A 21604-nucleotide genomic window follows, 5' to 3' on the forward strand; every position below is an offset into this window, starting at 1 on the left:
AAAAAATATGCAATAGGATATTCTTTGGTTTTCCTGATCTTTTAAGTAAATATGTAAACCACTTGCTAAAAAATACTATAGGAAACAAATAATACTAAGCCTCTATAATTGTAAATTGTAATAGAAGCCTATTTTTCTTCTTTTTTCGTTTGTTTTGTTTTGCTGCTTTTGTTGTTTGGTTCTAGAGATTGAATCCAGGGTCTCAAATATGCTAAGCATGCATTCTTCTACCCCTGATCAACAGAAACTAGTGTAATTCTATTGGCTCACACCTGTGATCCTAGCTACTGAGATCTGAGGATCTTGGTTCAAAGCCAGCCCATGAGACTCTTATCTTCAATTAATCACAGAAAAAGCTAGAAGCAGCTCTGTGGCTCAAGTGGTAGAGCAGTAGCCTTGAGGAAAAGGAACTCAGAGACACTGCCCAGATCCAGAGTTCAAGCCCCAGGACTGGCAAAAAAAAAAAAATCTTGCTTGAAGTCTCATATAAAAATGTATGTAGCTGCAGTTATTCAAGATGTCAAATGTAACAAAATTATGCTAAAGGATTAGTTTATTATTTAGAGTGATTTCTGCTTTCAAATGTCAATAATCTTACGAAGAAAAAACGTGAGTCTGTCTGCTTCTTTGAGAAATTGGCAAAGGAATATTAAGCACTTTCATAGTAAGAAAGTAGATTTGAATTGAGATTGAAATTTCATTCATTTTCCCATTACTATATATAGATCAGTTTGATATACATGGGATGGGCAGCTGCTACATATTTTATGACACTGCTCGATGTGTTATTATCTGTATAAACCACCTGCTGCTTTGACTTTGGAATTGCATGTTATATTTATTGGGTGTTCTACATTTCAAAGCAGTTCTCAGAGGTAATGATGATACTTCTTAGCAGATATACTGTTGAAAGAATAATCCCATGAAGGTACAAACAGCAAACTTGAGAAAGTATTTTTTTTCCTTCTACTTTGGGGTAATTTTAACTTGAAGAAGTGATCAGAATAACTATGTTCCCCTTAGAGCTCAGCACATTTTAGGTGGATTTTGTGATTACTTTTTTAATGCTTTGCTATTTGAGTGATGTAATAATCACAGCAAATTTACATAAATAAATCAGCAGAGGTAAAACAGGTTTATTCAAATTTCAGGAAAATAATTTAAATAAAGTGGGATCATAACAAGAGATGAAATGCATTTTTCCTTAAATATTCAAAGAATACATTAATGATATTTAAGATTCTTCTTTCTCTGATTATGTTATTTGACAATTATGGAAGTATAATTTCCTATAAGAGCCAGTTTTGTAATTTTCATCAGAAGACTCTTACAAGTTAACCTACTGCTCTGTCACACCTGATTTATTCAGTCATTGCTTTGAATGATCAGCCTTTCTTGATTCTCCTCTATTATGACAGAATAGAAAGATGAACATTAGAATACTCATTTCTGTGTTTCAGGGTGGCAACACAAAACACCTGTCACTATCTACATTTTTGCCTTCTCTTCTGTAAGAGGTGCTTGTCTCCCTTGCCATGATTACAAATCACTTTGTTTATTCAATTAGACACATGCCACTTCAGAAAACTGCTATTGGTCAAACTGTTCTTGGATAAAATTCCAAGTCACAATCAGTTCACCCATGACTTAGGTTACTTACATTTTAAATTAATATATGTTTTATAATTTATAATACATTTGAAAGAGAATTTTGGGAAGTTCAGTTTTTATATATGATTAATAATTGAATATATTTTTGTTTTAGAAAATGAGCCTCTGTGTATCTATGTATAAGGATATACATGTATAAGGATATACATATACATGTATATCCTTATTATATAAATGCATATATATATGCATATACTGCATATACATCCACAGAATATCTAGAACTTTCCTAATATACCTGAGCATAATATAATACTGAAGGAATTACAGAGACCTCTTAACTACGATGGTTTGTGATCTCATCGGTGAAATCCTGTAACTAACTGGTTATGGAATTTATCCACTATTCTCATCATAACTAAATGCATTGAGAAAGGCTCCCTAAGTTTTGTTTATGAACGACTTTTGAAGGGATATGGAAATATGTGCAAACAGTATACAATATAATTTAAAATAACTTAAGAGCAGCTAGGAGCAAAGTTGGCACATGGCTTTGCATATTTTGAAAGACCATGGCAAAGCCTTGTGTTGCTCAGGTAACAGATTGAAATGACCACTGATGACAACTGATGATGATTTGTGAGCAGCTCTGAGATAGCACATCGAGAATTAGGAGTTCCCCTTGCCTACTTTGTGTTGCGTGTGGCCCTGGCTATAGGCTCTGTTATCAAATTCCTGGGGTGCAACCTGAACTGTATCCTGATGTTCGAGACACAACTGGATAAGAGGATGAACTTAACAGTTCTGGGAAGCAGTAAAGGTACAAAAAGTGTTTCTGGTTCCTTTCTTTTACTGCTAATTTGCTCAGCAGCATGTAATATCTATCTCTTAGAAGTAAGACCCTAGCATTTCCCGTGTGGTAACCCAGTAGATGGAAGATTGCAGTTAGAAGCTATTCCATGCAAAAGTTAGCTTCTACCTGTCTGAAAAAGAAGCTAGGTGTGACAATTCATATTGGTGGCCTTAGGTACTAAGGAGGCAAGGTAGGAGGAGTACAGGCCAGTTAAGAAAAAGCATGAGGAGGTTACAGTAGGTCACTTTTAAGGCTTTGCTTTAAATTATCTGATATGCAGACAGGGTTACCAACAAAATTTTAGAAACAGAGTAAAGCCAACAGCAGTTGTTTAATAGTGCTCTTTATGAAAGGTAGCTGGCCATTCTTTGTCAGCAATGTATCTCTTGCTCTGTGTTGTCTGACACGTTTCTCTAGAGTATATTCATTGACCATATTACCAGGTTTTTCACAGGTAACATGTTTGCTTTTTCCTAAGATTATTGATTTGTATCTCCCTAGTATTCACAAAGTTAAATATATGCAAACCTGCTTTGAATAGGGTATATATGTGTACATGTATACATATATATTTAAAAAAAGAGTGCATTTGCACTGTATTTTGATGTTGGTGTAATTTGGGGAAGGGAAGGGAAAAAATTGTTTAAATAGCAATGCAGGTTGATCCATTGCAACCATGGGATGTACAAGACGCTAAGTCAAAAAAGCAACTTTACTAGGCCGGGGGTGGGGGGAGTGTAGTTGTGCAGGTGGGAGGAAAGGGATGGTAGGGGAAAAACCAAGGAGGAGGCAACAATGCTTGATAAGAAATGTACTCATTACCTTGCTCATGTAACTGTAACCCCTCTGTACAGTATTTTCACAATAAAAAACTTATTTAAAAAAACCAGTGCAAACAGAACTGAAAAAAAAAACCCCAGATACTCATAACAAAAACAGTACTTGGACGGTTCTTTTAAAAAACAAAAAGAGTTACTCTGACTCCACTTTTGGAAAATCTATAAAGCCTTTTCATTCATACTCATTGAATTCTGTTGAATGAGCCCCTTGCAAGGTGAACTTAGTGGTGAACATGCTCATATACAGACCGTTCACTGAGGACCCAAGTTTGTCACTTACCTTCTAATGGGAAAATGGTTATGATGATGAACATTTTAAAGTTCAATAAGGATATTATGTAGTTCCACTGCAGGCTTTTATATTGGAAATATTTCTTTAATGTTATGTTCTGCCGACTTTAATCCTACAGCATGCACTAAGTGAAAATGTGGTTACAGCCTAAGTGTGGACATGTGGCCAATATCACTGAGTGCACAAGATCTCACCATTCTGAACGTCTAGGACGTGATGTTTGTCTAATGTCCAGCCACCCATGTTGGAAGCATCTAATTCATAACCTTGCAAAACGGCAGTCCTCTTCTCCCACAGAGTCAGGTCCAAACATGACTCATACTCATATCCAACTGACACTGGAATGAAAACAAATCACAGTTCATCTTCTCAACTACAGAAGGCAAGGCAATTTATTATAGAACTTTGAAAAAAGCCTCTTTTGCAATTACATTTTTAAATTGTTATCATTAAGGAGTTATACACAACATATATCATGATTATATACAGAGACTTTATTTCCACTTGTTTATGTGCAGTTTATTTTCTATATAAGATGAACAATTTTCATATTGATGATATAAAAGGTACTTCTACAAATGGCTTCCAAATGTTATTTTCTACTGATATAATAGAAAATGAGTATTTCCCCCCATATCTCTTTCTGTAAGAGGTTCATAACCAATAATGAAGTCTGACTTGAGTAACCAGTTAAATAATTAGATAAGATAAACTAGTCCCAAATGATGATTCAATGGTAACTAACTATAATATTTGCTATATTGCAACCATCTACAGCTGTTTAGTTATTAAGACAATTTCATGATGAAAAATACTAATGAGTAAGGTTCAGTTGAACAAAAGAGATAGTTACACTATAATATTTTATTTATATAAGGAATAAACAATAGTAGCACATTAAAATACATAATTCACAGGTGAAAAACTTCAGAGTTTAACATGGAACATGGGTTTAAAAACTTAGAAAAAAGTAAAAGGAGAGATGACAACAATCTGCTTAATTAATAATGCATGATGAAGCTGGATGCTGGTGGTTCACACCTGTAATCTTAGCTCCTCAGGAGGCTGAGATCTGAGGACTGCAGTTTAAAGTTAGCTCAGGCAGGGAAGTCTGTGAGACTTTTAGCTCCAATTAACCACTAGAAAACAGGAAGTGGCTCTGTGGTTCAAAGGGGTAGAGTGCTAGCCTTGTGCAAAAGAGCTCAGGGACAGAACCCAGGTCCTGAGTTCAAGTCCCGCAACCGACAAAGAAAAAGCATATTGATATTATAATATAAAATATATTTTATTTTTAGGTAGAAACTAACAGAGCAAAAAACATGTCATCCTTTAGATTCTGATGTTCTGACTTGAGCTTGGAGCTACATCAAAACTTTGATGGCCCTAGCCAGTCATTCAATGAAGCAAGTGGCTTGATGGTTTTTAAGGTCATGCTTTCACTGAATTGACGGCCCTAAAGGCAAAATAACTGAAATAACTCTTCAATACCAATTCTGTCTGATGTCCTTTTAAATATCATTATGAGTTGAAACTCCCTCAGTGTGAGATACAGAACACATAAAAAGGACAATGAAAGTTTGGAAGGTAAAAATCATAAAGAAAAGAAAAAAGAAAGGAAGGTTAGAGAAGAACATAAACAAGAAAACAATAAAAAAGGATGTGGTGAACTAAAATCTCAGAGCATTCTTCTATGATATAATTTCAACCTGAAAAACACATCTAAGTTTTTCTTCTTGTTGTGGTATGGACTGACCTCTTTTCCTGATCAGAGATCTAAGGTAGCCATTGACCTACTGCAGGTTGCCATCCATGTAGGATACTTCTGACCTTCAAACAACTTTTTCAATGTGGAGGAGATATACATAGAACTTACCAACAGCTTCAGAGAGGCCATAGACCTTCTGATTATATGCATCTGTTTTATCCCATATGAAAGTATAGGCCAGGTTTGGTGAGGCAGGGAACCACTTTTGGAAGAGTCTCCCCACAACAGCCACCATAAGATGCACCTTCATTAGGTTGAACGGTATAATGGACTGGGTCATGGTGATCTTGAGAACCGACTTATATCCTGCAGCTCTGGAACTCAGGTAGGAAAGTTTCAAATCTGTTCCTGGAATTGTGGTTTCTTCATGGAGGACCTGGATTTGGACAAAGCAGAAGCTTCTACCTGTGGTCATTTATGTATGCCTTCTAAGGAGAATATATTTAACTGAACCTAGCAGAACACCTGAAATAGGACAGAGAAGAGTCACTATTCACAAATAACGTGTTCATGCTGTTCTCTTCTTCAATAATTAAAAATAACTGCTGGCAGCCTTTTCCCTCCTCCTCAAAGCCTCTTGTCATTTATTCTGAGTTAATCACACCTCAAGTGCTCCTCTTCATGCAGGAGATACAGTGACTGTACCATCAGGCTGACATGTACTGTCTTGTTAGTTTGGTAGTCACAGGAGATTCTCACTAACCCGTCTTTCACCCCAGTCACCCTGGAGATTAGATCTGACATTTGTAAGATGGTTAGCTCACAGCAGTGATGCAGCCTAGGTCAAAGATCTGGCCTACATCACCTGGCTCCTTTAGGAATTAAACCTATGCTGTGGCCCCATCAACCTCTGTAGCGATCACTGCTAGTGAAGCTAGGTATGACACACAAAAAAGACCAATGCTATCTGGGCTAAATTTCGACAGGTTCCATATATTCATGTTTAGAAGTAATGTTACAATAGCATGTTTTCCTGCAGTCATTTTTCTATATCATCATAAATGCCTTAAAGCTGTATACAATTTGTCTCAGGGAGCAACTAATACGGGACTGAATGTATAGAGAAGACAATCCTGATATACCTTTGGATTTGAAACTGGATTATAAAAAAGCAAATAGTATCTGCATAATGATCACTTCCTTTATAAAATGTTGTAAGTCGTGTCTTTCAGCTTGAGTGTTAAGCCATCAATGTGGCTTAGTTCAGTGGCAGCCAATGATTTGTCAATATGGCAAATATTATATTTTTTTCCCTAAAGAATTAAGATTTTGCTCTACCAATGTTCCTATTCATTTGGTGAATACTAACAACCCTTCAAAAACTTACCCATGTATCATAAGGTGTAAGGCTATCCATGTTCAAAAACCTGCACCTGGAACCCACCACTTTTTTTTCTACTAGAATTCAATAGTATTCTTAAAAGATTCCTGAAAACACCCCAATCAAGATTCATTTTACAGATACAAAGGATTTTCTTTCCAGGTTGGGAAATCTTAGAAGAGTGATTCAGGCTTCAATAGTGTTTTCCCCTTCCTCCAATATTTTTCATGTAGAACAGCTTGGAATGATAATAATTGCCATCTCCAAATTTGAATAACATAAGTAAAATCCCCAACGAGGATGCAGGTATCATTCAACCATAAACAATCACATGATTAGAAGTAACCCAAATGAATGGACTAAGCAGCAAACTTCTACCCTGACCTATGAGTCAGTGCTGGCAAGAATTGGGATGTGTTGTAAGGTATTGCATTAAGAAAGCATTGCTACAATAGATACACCAGCAGGGATTTTCCTTATCAAACATGCCAACTAAATTCAGCCACAGATTGGTCTTAAAAAAAGATAGTTTATGAATGTATAAAGAACCTTTTCAGAGTTACAATATATTCAAGGACACTAAAACATTTAAGACTGACTACTATTATAAGACTGTACAATGTAGGGTAAATACAGGGAATTCTTTTAGATTTAACCCTATTAGGGTGAGTTTGAAAAACAGACTTCTGTGAGTCCTTGGTGGCCCAGAAAATTTGTGTGATTGAATCCTAGAGTGTATCATTTATTTTCTCTTCTTTTATTTCCAAAATAATTTTCTATAAATTTGATTGGCTTTTTATGTGTAAGGGAATCTTCCTTTAATATATCGTCCCTAGGACCTGCTAGGAGTTGCTTCTCTATTTCAAAATATCATGTGATATGACTAATTTTAATAACTGATTATTGTCTCTGTCATCATTAACCTACTTCCTTGGAACAAATATGTATAATTTAGTTCATTAAAACATCGTTTCCTCTATGTAATTTAACCTTATCATATTCTATTACATTAGTTGGAAAAATATAACCTGCCAAAATGAGAAAATAAGCCATTAGGACTACTTTTGCCAGCTGCATCATCTGTGAGCCCCATTTTTGACCCATTAAATACTCAGACACCTCATCTTGCCAATTCCACCTTTCCAATCTCTGTCTAATCTGGTCTGGAGTCTCCACTTCTGTTGTGGTTGAGTGAGAGAGGCTTTGGTCATCTATGAAAACGCAGTTAACAATAGCCTGCTCATTGATTTATCTGTCTTCTGTCAATTATGCACTCTGCCACTTGAGTTACCTTCAGAACAATGTCAAAAACAACAATTGCCCATGTATCTTTAGTGTGGACTATGCTCTCCTCCCTTTTCTGCCTAGTCACTATTTTAAGGCGAACCTCCTCATTGCTCCCTTCTCCCTTCACTTACCATGTAACTTCTCTTTTGAACTTTTAGTTGTTCATTCAAATCTTTACCGTATTTACAAAGCCAGAACCCATGTTTTCTTCTTTATATCCTGGTAGAGTACATGCGTATACATGATAACATGATAGGCCCTTAGTAAATTTTCTACCAAATGTAGAAAACATGAATGAGTGAAAAAACCACTTCCATGTATTTATGGACTTGGCTGTGTGAAAACTATTTCAATGGCTATGTTTCATTAGAAACTTCCCATCTATAGACAGATAGTGCCCTAGGTTACGTCTCTATTAGGGATAATGTATTATAATAATATAGTATAATCATATAATAATTTACTGTAAAATGGACCCAAGGAAGATGTATTTTTAGTTTATTCATCAAATAAGATTCCAATAAAGTCTCTAAAGGTCAAAGTCTGCTTCACAATTATTGTCACTGGGGTATCACCTATGTGTGATGTCGTTTTTATTGTTCATACTACAGACTTTCCTGGATCTCCTCCTGTCATCTCTGTCTACAACCTCAAAGGTGATCTCAGCCAATTTTAAAGTGTATTCATATCTGATGACTAAAATTTATACCTTTAATTTGACTTTTTCTTGAACTTATTATGTCACCTGTCAAAGAGATTTTTTTTTGGACTACATTGTGTAAAATCATACTCCCAACAATTTACCATTCTCTCTCTCTCTCTCTCTCTCTCTCTCTCTCTCTCTCTCTCTCTCTCTCTCTCTCTCTCTCTCTCTCTCTCTCTCTCTCTCTCTCTCTCTCTCATGCTGGTCCTAGGACTTGAACTCAGGACCTGGGTGCTTCCCTGAGCTTTTGTGCTCAAGGCTACCATTTGAGCTACAGCTCCACTTTGGGATTTTTGATGGTTAATTGGAGGTAAGAACTTCATGGATTTTTCTGTCTGGGCTGGCTTTGAAGCATGATCCTTGGATTTCGGCCTCCTGAGTAGCTAGGATTATAGCTGTGAGCCACCAGCACTCAGTTGCTTTATTATTTTTAAAATTAAGTCTTAGCAGAAGTTGACATATCTTTATTGTTTAGTGTATCTCTATTCTTATTACAATTTGTTCCTGTTTAACAATGCCTGGTACAAAACAAGTATTTGGTAAATATTTGATGAAGGAATGTGACAAAGCTGTTGTATGTGGCTGTACTTTAAAGACAGCTTATTTTAACTTAGCTCTTTATGCATCAAATCTGTTGTCCTTCCTCTAAGATCTGAAAATTCTTTATAAATTCAAGGGAAGAAAAACAAGTCCCCAGATATTTCAGTAGATGAATGAACAATAAATTTTGATTATCATTATTTTTAAAGTTAGATGCTTTTTTTTTTTCCTGTGGAGAATAAGGCTTATGAACTACAAATTATTGAAGCCTAGGACAGCATATCAGGTTTTGGTAATAAGATCTTGACAAAATTAGTATTTTATTTCCAAAAACCATCTTTTCCAAACATTTTCTAAAATGTAAAATATGTATGCAAGCATGCACACAGACACAGACACAGACACACACACACACACACACACCACATGCTACACATTATTTAGGCTAGCATGGGAATGTTGTAATTCTCCTGAAAAATTTCTTTGGCAACCACATGATCCAAAAGTCTTTTGGATTGAAGTAATGCTGGCTCCACGTCTTACCTGTGTTTCAGGAATGATGGGACTGTCTTCAGGAGAAGATCTAAAGAAGGTAGATAAAGGTGATGACACAATGATAGGGTTGGGCCTCACAAACCCACTGAGGTCACAGCTGGGAATGTCATTCTCTTCTTTCTTCATGACTAGTGTGTCCATCACATAAAAGACATTCCAGGGAATCCACACAGTATGATACTGAGTGAGGAATGGGGACCGTTCGAATACCAAAGTTAGAGAAGCTCCACCATTTGCCACCAAGTCAAACCTAGTAAAAAAGCAAGATATGCTTAGGGAAATGTCTGTATTATCCCACACAACTCTCAACACTCACTTCCTTCAACTGGTATGTTTCTAAAGAAAATCGACATCTTGAGATGTAGTTATACATAGAGGAATAGTAAAAAAAGATGATAGAGTGAATAGTATATGTATACTTTAGTCACCAGTTTAGTAATATTTTTCCAAATTTGCTTTGTATCTGCTCTTTGGAACCAGCTGAGTCAAACTTGCAGACATTATATTACTGCTAAATATTTTAACATGTACCTTCTAAAACAAAGAACACTCTCTGACAAACCCGCAACATTACATTCTGCTTTAGGAAATCAAATCAACTAATTGAGTATGGGGAGAGACAGGTCATCCTGGGGTACATGGGAAAATCTAGTCTCAAAGGAAAAAAAAAGACATTTTTTAAAAGAAGTGTATGAGTAGATGGCTTTTAAAATCTCTGCCTGGTGTTATTTACCATAACTAAGATATGGATCCAACCCAGATGCCCCTCAGTAGATGAATGGGTCAAGAAAATGTGGTACACACACAGACACACAGACACACAGACACACACACAGACACAGACACAGACACAGACACAGACACACACACACACACACACACACACACACACACACACACACACACACACACACACACACACACACACACACACACACAATGAAATTCTATGCCCACATCAGAAAGAATGACATTGCCCTATTTGTTAGGAAATGGAAGAACTTGAAAAAAATTATATTAAGCGAAGTAAGCCAAAGAAACATAGGTCCCATGGTTTCCCTTATTTGCAATAACTAGTATATGTCTAGGACAATCAGAAAAGATCAAAAGGTATGTACATTTGACCATATAAGATGATGTTAAGCGAAATGAACAGCAAGACAGGGGAACAAGAGGTTTTATCTTTGTTGCTGTTCTTCTTAATGTACGTATAATGTATTATGTGATTTTTTTTGTTTCTTTTGTATGTTCTTCCCCCAGGAATAACTTGTTTTAGCTGTATTTAATTCCGGTGCCCTGCATCTTGTATATACACTTCACTTTTCTAATTTGGGGAGTGAAAGAGAAAAAACAAAATGCTTAAAAAGGCATACAGGTTGACCCATTGTAACAATGAGATGTATAAGACACTATGTTGAAAGTGAACTTTACAACTTCATGGCGGGGGAGGGGGGAGGCGATAGTTGGGGAGGTGGGGAAGGAAGGGATGGTAGAGGAAAAACAGAGGAGGAGGCAACAATGCTCGATAGGAAATGTAGTCATTACCTTACTCATGTAACTGTAACCCCTCTGTACAGTATTTTTACAATTAAAAAAACATTAAAAAAAAGACAAAATGTGCAGAAAACAAAAACAGGGACAAAAGGGAACCCTCCCCCAAAACCCAAGCAAACAAAACACAAAAATAAATTTAAAAATCCTCTTGTCTCCAATAAACTATTCAGAAAAAGCAAAAAACAACAACAACAAAAACCCCAAAACCCCAAAACCAAACCAAAACAAAAATTTCTGCCTGTACCTGGTGCTGGTGGCTTATGCCTGTAATCCTAGCTATTCCTAAGGCTGAGATTTGAAGATTGCAGTTCAAAGCCAGCTAGGGCAGGAAAGTCTGTGAGACTCTTATCTCCAATTAACCACCAGAAAACCAGAAGTGGCGCTGTGGCTCAAGTGGTAGAGCTCTCGCCTTGAGCTGAAGAGCTCAGGACAGCAACCAGGCCCAGAGTTCAAGCCCCACAACCAACAAAAAAACAAAAACAAACAAATCTCTGCCCCTGTACTTTCTCAGGGCTTTGCAATCTAAGCATTGCTACTTTCCTGTTAAAAAGGAAAATAAAATATGATGGGTGATAGTTTTTTTTTTAAGTTTAAAACACTCCAAACAGAGATAGTGTGTTGGGACTAACTTACATTCCATCCTGGCGGGTAATAGTATATCCATATTCTGGGTAATGGAAAAATGAGACATTCACTCCAATAAGTGGAGTTCCATCTGCAGTTAGTACTTGGCCTCTGATGACAGATGCAAGGCTGTGAAAAAAAGTAGAAAAATTGAGTGAATATCTGTCTTGTCTAGCCTACATTATCATGATTTATAGAAACTCAGCCTGAGGATAAGATAACACTATCATATGAAATCAAGTGTTATTCACAAAAACCAGACCTGAAATACACCCAAGACAAAGCTCTTTTTAATTTGGTGTAATTTACATTCTCCAAATGCCTTGTGTTTACTCTGGCTTTTAATTAGTTGTGATCTGTTTTTTTCTTTCTTTCTGAGTGTTATCAAGACCAATAGTTTAGAGATAAATGTTTAAAAATGATAAGCTCCATGCTTTCTCCATAAGTCATCTGTAGGACGTCCATGAAGAAAAGTATACTTTCCAATTAATTCTGAAGCAATCTGTAAATCTGCAGGGACCAAGAAGTATAAGATTTAAGGGGGCAATAAGGAACATTTGTGCAACAACTTTTAATCAACTGCTGGGTCTAACGGCATTAATGCTGTGAAATTACTGCAGACCCAGGAGTTCTAGTGTAAATCATCTTCTTTGGCTCAGTGAGACACGAGACACCTGCTTTCACTTACTGGTTTATTTTCAGGTCATTACTGCTCTGAAAAGCACCAAACAGCTTCTGCAATGTTACTGCCATGCTGTTAGCTGTTCCATTACATTAATTCATAATTTATATTATTTAAGTGAGCTCAGCTGAAAAAAAAAAGTGCACTTCTGTTTTGCCTTTTGGGGTCTTTTCATTGTTCCTTTTGAAACGTTTCCAACTGTGCTCACAAAATCAACTAGTTAAATGAGGATTTATTGTTCCTTAATGGAATGTCCTGTTATGTCTCAGGTACTGAAATTGACAAAGTAGGTGAACTGTGTCAAAAATGCTCAAAATGAGACCTTGGGTGAAGAATTTGCTGAAAGCAGAAAAATGGTAATTTTTTTAAAAAAGTACTTTCCTCAAACACACCATCACGATAAGACCCCTACACATCTATGTAAGGAAATGATGTGGTAACCTTTTATTGAAAGGACTTTCTCCAGGTATCACATGGGTGCTATCAGAGCCAATCAGAAAACTGATTCGATCGTAGAAGGATTTGGCAGCTTGTTGAGATGGTGATTGTAAGCTTTGGCTAATGATGTCCTGAGGATCAGGTAATCCACGGCAGAAAGGCTGGTTTTGGCAGGAGCTCTGTAAACAGCAATCAGGATCCATACAGTCAATGAGACCATCTGCAGGGGGGGTAGGGGGGGGGAGAGGGAGGGGAAGGAGGGAGGGGAGGGAGGAAGAGAAAGCAAACCAATAAGAGAATTCTTTTTATGTTACAGAATAACGTTTGTCTGTTGGTTGGTTTGTTTCATATCAAGTGATTTTCATTTCTCTATCTGAAAGCAATTTCTATGAGGCAAAATCTTTGAAGCTGGATGAAATACAAACACAGTACTGTATCTGCTTTCATAGAGAGTAAATATTTGGTTTGGAGATGGTTGAAAATAGTAATATAACACTTCTGAGCAAGAAATAAAAATTTCTATAACAACTTATTACTGTGAAGTAACATTTTTTTTTTTTTACAAATATCATTACTCAAGATAGTGCTGTGAAATAATATGTAGTGGTTTAAAGTGTCATGATTCAACCCTTGTATCTACTATAGACATGCACTAGTAGCTAATACAGTGAGTATTAGGATCTGGCATAGTATAAAATGGAAAAAAATTGAAAAAGAGCTAGAAAATGAAAGTTTGTGAAAAGAAGCAAATATAAGTCAAAATATAATAGATGAGATTAGCCATCTTTCAAGGAAACAGCTTTCTGAAGGAAGGACAAAGTGAGTTGCAGAAGAAATTAAAGGATTTTTCAAATTTGAAGGAACTAACCTGAATGCCTAGTATGCCCCTTCTAAAATATAGGAATTGAAACATAGACTGCATAGTTTCCCTCATTTGTAATAATTAGAATGTGCCTATAAATCTACAAGTAAGTCCAATGGATAATAAAAGACAAAAAATTATACTTGGACATGATAAAGTAAACAGGACTCTAAACATTCATACAGTGGGAACAAAGGAGGATATTCTTAGGAGAGGATGACAAGGGCTCAATAGATATGTGCATATGATCATATGAAATGATGTTTATTAAAATGAACTCAAGTAATGGAAACAAGAGGGTTTTATTGTACTGTTTATGGTTCTTTCTTTTTTTCTCTTTTTGTTTATTCTCTTTTGTCACTGTTTTTGATTTCCGTACCCTTTGTCTTGTATATAAGTTTATCTGATTTGGGGAACGGGAGGGGAAGGTGAAGAACAGAAACGGTGGGACAAAGGGTGAACCAATTCAGCAGTGATACTCCATAGACACTATGTTAGAAATTAATTATACAACTTGGGGAGGGGAAGTTGGAGGGGCAAAACTGGGACAAAATGAGGGAGGAGGGTGACACTGTTTCAAGAGAGATATACTCATTACCTGTCTTAACTGTAACCCCTCTGTACAATAAAATTTAAAAATAATTAAAAAAGAAAAAATGGCATACATGAGCGAGCCATTTTAGAAGTTATAAATTAATCATGAAAAATTATCCTACAGTGTTGATTACCTAAAAAGCTGTAATGGATAACAGAAATTAACTAGTGCCTTCTCTATGAACATGAGAAAGCAACTGTAGTTGTCTGCAGTCATGTCCTATAAAGTGACATTGCAGTCAGAGATTTGCTGCATGGAAGCTTGGTAGTCCCATATGATTACAATAGAGTGGAGAAATTTCTGTTGTCTAGTGAGGAAGCCATCAGAATATTGTTCTATAAGGTACCTATCATTCAAACGTTTGGGGCACTAGGCCTACAGCATAGCTAGTCATAGAAAAATAAAGCACCTAGAATTGTGTGTAGAAGACTACCTGACAATAACAATAACTGGTTCTGTTACTAGTTTATGTATTTATTGTGCTATCATTTTAGAAGGTATCCTCCTTCATGATGGAAAAGCTTACTGTACAACAGTGTGTGTTGTGTGTTGTTGTACCAGCAATGTTTTATCTCTCCTGGCTATATAGCAGGAAGCCATGTCCATCCAGAGACTGATCTCCACCATCTACGTTGTGTAAAACACTCAGACATTTGCCTAGTGACAAAGTCATCTGGTGATGCACTTGTCAGAATAGATCTTCATCATTGAGTGATTCAGTATTGCAGTTTGGTGTGCAACAAATCACCAGCCCATGAGTGAGTGAGTGTGTTAGGTTGACAGTGTGCTGACATCAGCCTTTAAGGCCATTATTTACTGACCAGTTGAGTACATACATTTTCATCTTCATCATCATTACATTTCTTAGTGTAGAGAAATTAAAAAAAAACTTTACTCATTGGGAGAAGTGACAAGATAAGTTTACAAATCATTGTATTTAAGCATGGGTGTAACTCAAGTACTAAAGCATCTGCCTAGCATGCTCAAGGGTCTGGGTTTGATACCCAGACCTACCAAAGACAAAATAATCCCGCCCCCCACAAAAAGTAAACAAATCTGCACCTTTAAGTATTAGGTATCAGTGTGGTGATCCTACTATTATAGCAAATTCAAATGAATTTTAATGACTTTTGTGCTTTGGTTACACAAGTATTTTTTCTAATAACTTATTTTTAAAAAATGAGTCATCTATTTGCTTTAGGTCATATTTATCAATAAAATATTAGTTTATTCCTTCATTACTTAAGAGCAAATGGAGATAAAGGGAACCAATTAAGTGAATTAAATTATCTAGAAAGCAGATGAATAACAACACAAGTAAGGTAATAAAAGGAGATGGTTAGGGCCCATAGTCATTTTGTATAATGAACATGTGCATTTCTTTCTAACACTTATCTCTCTCTCATTTACTGGAGAATGATTGTGAATTTCCATTTCAGTATTCAGCCCATGTGTCCCTTTCATGTTTGACTTAGAAGTACAGAGGAGACTTAATGGATCTCACCAGAGTTATTTTTGGGAACTACCTAAAAGAGATTCTCTTCCTGTCTGCCACCCTTACCCTCACTGGGCTTGAGCTATATGGCTGTGAGGATAGGTTGCTTTAGCCATCTTGCTGCCACTGAAGAACCTGCCTGAGATCCAGCCATACCAGCAAAAGCCATTAAGGAAAAAAAAACCAAACAACAAACACAATGACATTATTGTGGTTTTGTAATAAGCTGCACTTGACCTTGTGGTTTTTTTCCATTCTAGTAGCCTGCTGGGGATGGATTTTCTGTCATTTTGAACTGAAGGAGACTAGCTTATCCAGGGATAGTACACACACACACACACACACACACACACACACACACACACACACACACACACACACACACACACACACACACACACACACACACACACAACAACCCACAGAACTTCCTATTTCTTTATAATGAAGGAGAAAAGCTTAATAAATGGGTCCTTGAACTAAATTTTTGATGTTAGACTCCTCTCACATTAATATTTTATGTTTTTTAACCATAATTTTTATACACATGAAAATATATGGTCTGAATTTCTGGGGATAGTAAATATTTTTGCCTTAGTATAGTTTACATTTTCAGGCATATTCCCAGAATAAGGGGTAGTTAAATTATTTGAAGCTGCATGTTTGTTCCTTTGAAAAAAATATAAAGTAATATTTTAAGAAAATCAAATTAAACCAAGCTTTGATATTTTGTATAGTTTTATGCAACTATTTTCCTAGCCAAAAGACCATGAAGATAAAAAAAATCACTAAATATTTCTCAATATTTCTAGTGGAAGAAGGTGAAACTGTATTAGAGCCGTATTTTTCATGGGAATATATAATATATAAAACATTTTTTTCTTCTATCTATCTTGAAATAGAAGCATAGTTACTCAGACTCAAAAGATCTGTTGCTATTATATTATTTCTGACTTCAAAACAATAATTAAAAAAGTTTCCAAACCTTTTAGCAGCGAGGTAATTATATGTGGAGATTTTGAGTACTTTTTAAATATGCATTTTATGGTCTGTTTCACTTAGAAGTTCTTACTCAATGGATTTAGAATAGGCCTACATACACTTGGGAGAGTAAGTTAATACTATACTGATATTTTTGTACACTTTTTTCATATATTCATTCTTTGCCGTGTCATGGATACCACTCAAAAGTAAAAATGTGCTTGAATGTTGTATTTTATCTGCATTGATCTGGTATGTTAAGGGTTAAATACTCCTTCCCCCCCCTCCCCCGTACCCCTACTTTTCCACAGTGTCTTCCGTAGGCAATATATGGTACAGTTGCCAAAGAGGAATGCTCAAATTTCATCATTCATCTTTGTTAGTTTATAAAAAGCAAATGTACATCTGGCATGTAGTGTGGAGGTCATAAAACTGCAAGAGATTGACACCTTCTGAACTAATCAGTTGGAAATGCATTTTTACTAGTCTCTCTGCTAGCATCCATCAGATGACAGAATCTCATTTCCAACAGCCAAGATGCAGGGGCACACTGTTTTTTATTTTTCTGCAGAGTTGATCAGTAACTTGCCTGAGCAAGTGACGGATGGTTATGAATCTAGCTTCTTATAACTTGAGAAAACATTTTTCATTCTTTGTCTCAAGTAATATAGCAGCTAGGGTCATCTAGTACAACTAAGTTGATTACCTATTTGCCCAAATGTATAGTGTAGTAAAATTGTCTTGGTGGAATAGCTTTTCAAAATCATTGAAATTCTACTTAGTCTCAGCTACATTATGTTAGCTTACATTTATATTGGCAAAGAAGCCATATCTAACAGCATTAATCATAAAAAAATCTAAAGAAAATCAGAAATGATCAAAACCCACTGAATAAAAACTTCAATTATTAGTTAAGAGCTCTTCTTCACTTTAGGCTTTGCAATATAAGTGGTACTCCAATGTAAAGTAGGTAATACAGTTTATGCTTCTCTCCAATCAGTGCTTTTTTAAGTTCTTAACATTATGGTTCTAGTTATTTCTTTTTTTTTTTCTTGTGAAAATGCCATACAAAGGGGTTACAATTACATGGGTAAGGTAATGAGTACATTTCTTATCAAGCATTGTTGCCTCCTCCTTTGTTTCCGCTTCCCATCCCTTCCCATCTCCCCTCCCCCCTCCCCTTTTCCCCACCCCCATCCTTGGCCAAAGTTGTAAAGTTCGTTTTTCTTCATAATGTCTTGTACATCTCTTTGTTGCAATGGGTCCACCTGTATCCCTATTTAAACAATTTGTTTTTTCCCTTCCCCTTCACAAATTATACCAACATCAAATGCAGTGAAAACAGGGGTTATACTTTGGGGGAGGGACATACAAAGCAACAAAGAAATCATTTTATAAATATGTTAGAAGCAATTGCAAGAAAGAAAAGACATTTGAATCCTTATCTTGGCATTCATTTTGCCTAACATCAACTTATCTGACCATTTCTGCTTGTCTCAGACATATACTAGTTATTACAAATAAGGGACACCATGGGACCTATGTTTCTTTGAGCCTGGCTTACTTCACTTAATATAATTTTTTCCAAGTCTTTCCATATCCTAACAAATGGGGCAATGTCATTCTTTCTGATGGAAGCATAGAATTCCATTGTGTAGATATACACAGTAGATCCATTCATCTACTGAGGGGCATGTGGGTTGGTTCCATATCTTAGCTATGGTAAATAATGCTGCGCTGGTAACTTTAGTATGGTCTTGTTTGTGATCATTTGGGTAAATGTCCAAAAATGGGATTGCTGGGTCATAGGGGAGCTCTATGTGGAGTCTTTTGAGGAACCTCCATACTGCTTTCCAAAGTGGCTGAACAAGTTTACACTCCCACCAACAATGCAGTAGGGTTCCCTTCTGTCCATATCCCCTTCAGCATCTGTTGTTATTAGAGTTCTTGATTATAGCCATTCTAACTGGGGTGAGGTGTTGGAAGATGTATTTGACTTTCTTTAAGAATTTTCATTGATCTTTAACAGTGGCTGGAAAACTTATTTTGTTGATGGCCAAATAACCAATATACTTTGTGGACCATCCAAGTCTCTGCTGGCAACTAATCAACTCTGCCTTACAAAAGAAGGCTTTGTTCTGTGGGTAGTCCTTGGTCTTGCTTCAAATTTTCTATCTTGTCCTATTTCTATTATTCTTTTTTAAAAATCATTCTTGATATCTCTTTCTGGCAAATTTAAACACACAGTTGGTTAGGTTACTGAAACTTGGATTCCAAGTCTCTTTCTTAAATTATGCTAGATAAAAGTCATGGATTCTCATTTTTGTTCAAACCTTAATTAATGACCATGAATTGTGCCAACCATATTTGGAAGGTACTCTCACTCCAAATTCCAAATTGAAGTGAGAAATTGAGGCAATATTTTATTGGTGGGCTTCAGAATTTTAAGTGTGTAGGTACCGCTCTCCCCCATAGTCATCGTTCTGTAATGTTCATGGACTTACTGCTTATCATGAACATGTGTGGATTTTATACAGTCTTGGTTTTGTCTGTATTAGCACTGTCTTGGGGACTTTAGTCCCCACGCTCACATCCACAAGCTGATAATTATCCTGAATTAGAAACCCACAAACTGCCTTCTAGATATTCCCACTTAAGTAGGACACAAATATCCAAACTTAACATGTCTGGAATACAGCAATGACCTTCTCTCCCCAAACATGCTACTTCTGATGTATTTCTGTGTCAGTGAATGGTTCCACCATTCACCCATCCTATCTCTACATCCAAAATAGAAGGCTGAAGGTGATCCTTAACTTCTTTTGTCAACCCTAGGTCTTTTCTTTTCTTTACTTCAAACACCACTTGAATCAGTTCTTTCCATTTCTGGGAAACTACCCTTTAGTCAATCTTGCTCATTTATTTTGACAAGATCTCAACAAACAGCTTGACTCCCCAGGCTCCATTCTCATCCCAACTCTTCAGTCTTAACACTTTAGCCATAGGAATCTTCATAGAAATCAAATTTGCTCAGTTTTCTAGCTAAAATGCTTCCTTTCCAGGAGCTTTGGCAAGAAATCAGAACTCCTTACCTTGGCTGACAAGACCTTTCCTGATGATTGATTCCTCTGTGTGGAGATCTCTAACCTTTTCTCTTACTCCCTACCATCCTTAGCAATCAGCTCAGACAATTTTCTCAATAAGTTTCTTTTTTTTTTTTTTTTTTGGGTCTGGTCGTGGGGCCTGAACTCTGGGCCTGGGCACTGTCCCTCAGCTCTTCAGCTCAAGGCTAGCGCTCTACCACTTGAGCCACAGCACCACTTCCGGCTTTTTTCTTTTTGCTTATGTGGTGCTGAGGAATTGAACCCAGGGCCTCAGGCATACAAGGCAAGCGCTCTGCCACTGAGCCAACTTCCCAGCCCTCAATAAGCTTCTTGAAGCTAATCTAGTTCACTTCTGTATCACCAGAATCTAGTAGACATCTTGGTTTCAAGTAAGTATTGAATACATTTGCTGAACAAAGGAAAGAATGAGTAAGTTCCTAGAAATTATAAGATCCAAATTAAGTTAAAGTGAAAGGTTCAAAGCGCAATAGAAGCGGCCAGTTGTTTTCTTTTATTGTCCTTTCTCTATCCTGAGACACTAAGGAATCCATGAATTCCTGTTTCTTTTTTACTCCAATATGTACTGAAAAGGTTCTTCACTAAATAGACACTAAGTAATTTACAGAATTATAGAAAAAATTAGAAGTAACATCATAAAAAGTACTATGTATATATTACTATATGCAATCTTACAAGTACTCCACTAAGAAAAACACTAACCTCAAATTCGTGAAAAGAGAAACTTTATAACAACGTATCTCAAATCAATTGAATTTTTTCATGACGAAAAATTACAACAGAGTAAAGCAAATAAAATCTGGAGTAAAATATCTACAATACACCTAAACAAGAATGAATAAACAGAATATATAAAGAAGTGCTGTCCTAGGAATTAAAAAGGAAATTTTAAGCACCTCAACAACAACAACAAAAAACAAGAGAAAAAGCTGGACAAAGGTGGGTCACGCCTGTAATCCTAGCTGAGATCTGAGGCTGAGATCTGAGGACTGAAGTTCGAACAGGAAAGTCTGTGAGAGAGATTCTTACTTAAATTAATCTCCAGAAAGCCAGAAGTGGAACTGTGGCTCAAGTGGTAGAGCACTAGCCTTGAGCAAAAAACTCAGGGACAGAACTTAGGCCTTGAATTCCAGACTCAGGACAGGCATACAGGTACACAGGCACACAGGCAAATAGGCACATAGACATAGAGAAGCAATTAGCAATGCACGCACACGAATACAAATGACTGAAGAGCAAATATAAGGATGATCAATTGAGAGCTAGGGATGTAGCTCACTAATAGAGTGTTTGCCTAGCATGCACAAGGCCTTGGGTTTTACTCAGCATAAGAGGAAATAAAAATGGTTATCAACCTACTAGCAATTAGGGAGGTACAAATTAAAACAATAAAAATGAGATCACATGCACTTATCAGGAAAAATCCCATTTTTCATTTTGTTGAATAATTTTTATGCACAGTGATTGTGTACAGAATTGTGCACA

At 36.4% G+C, this 21604-nt stretch overlaps 1 protein-coding gene across 9 annotated transcripts in view; it reads right to left on the bottom strand.

The window, feature by feature from the left end:
* Positions 1 to 21604, bottom strand: part of Tenm3 (teneurin transmembrane protein 3) — a 608309-nt gene that overhangs the window by 49803 nt on the left and 536902 nt on the right. For all 9 annotated transcript variants that reach the window (XM_070016445.1, XM_070016443.1, XM_070016442.1 and 6 more), the window contains 5 exons: positions 13068 to 13284; positions 11954 to 12073; positions 9755 to 10016; positions 5469 to 5736; positions 3790 to 3933 (listed from right to left, as the gene is read on the bottom strand). In XM_070016445.1, the coding sequence (XP_069872546.1) occupies positions 3790 to 3933; positions 5469 to 5736; positions 9755 to 10016; positions 11954 to 12073; positions 13068 to 13284 (1011 nt within the window). The remainder of the gene's footprint in view (positions 1 to 3789; positions 3934 to 5468; positions 5737 to 9754; positions 10017 to 11953; positions 12074 to 13067; positions 13285 to 21604) is intronic.

The sequence above is a fragment of the Dipodomys merriami genome, unplaced genomic scaffold, assembly GCF_024711535.1.
Source record: "Dipodomys merriami isolate MVZ:Mamm:240054 unplaced genomic scaffold, mDipMer1.0.p SCAF_12, whole genome shotgun sequence".
Lineage (NCBI taxonomy): Eukaryota > Metazoa > Chordata > Mammalia > Rodentia > Heteromyidae > Dipodomys > Dipodomys merriami.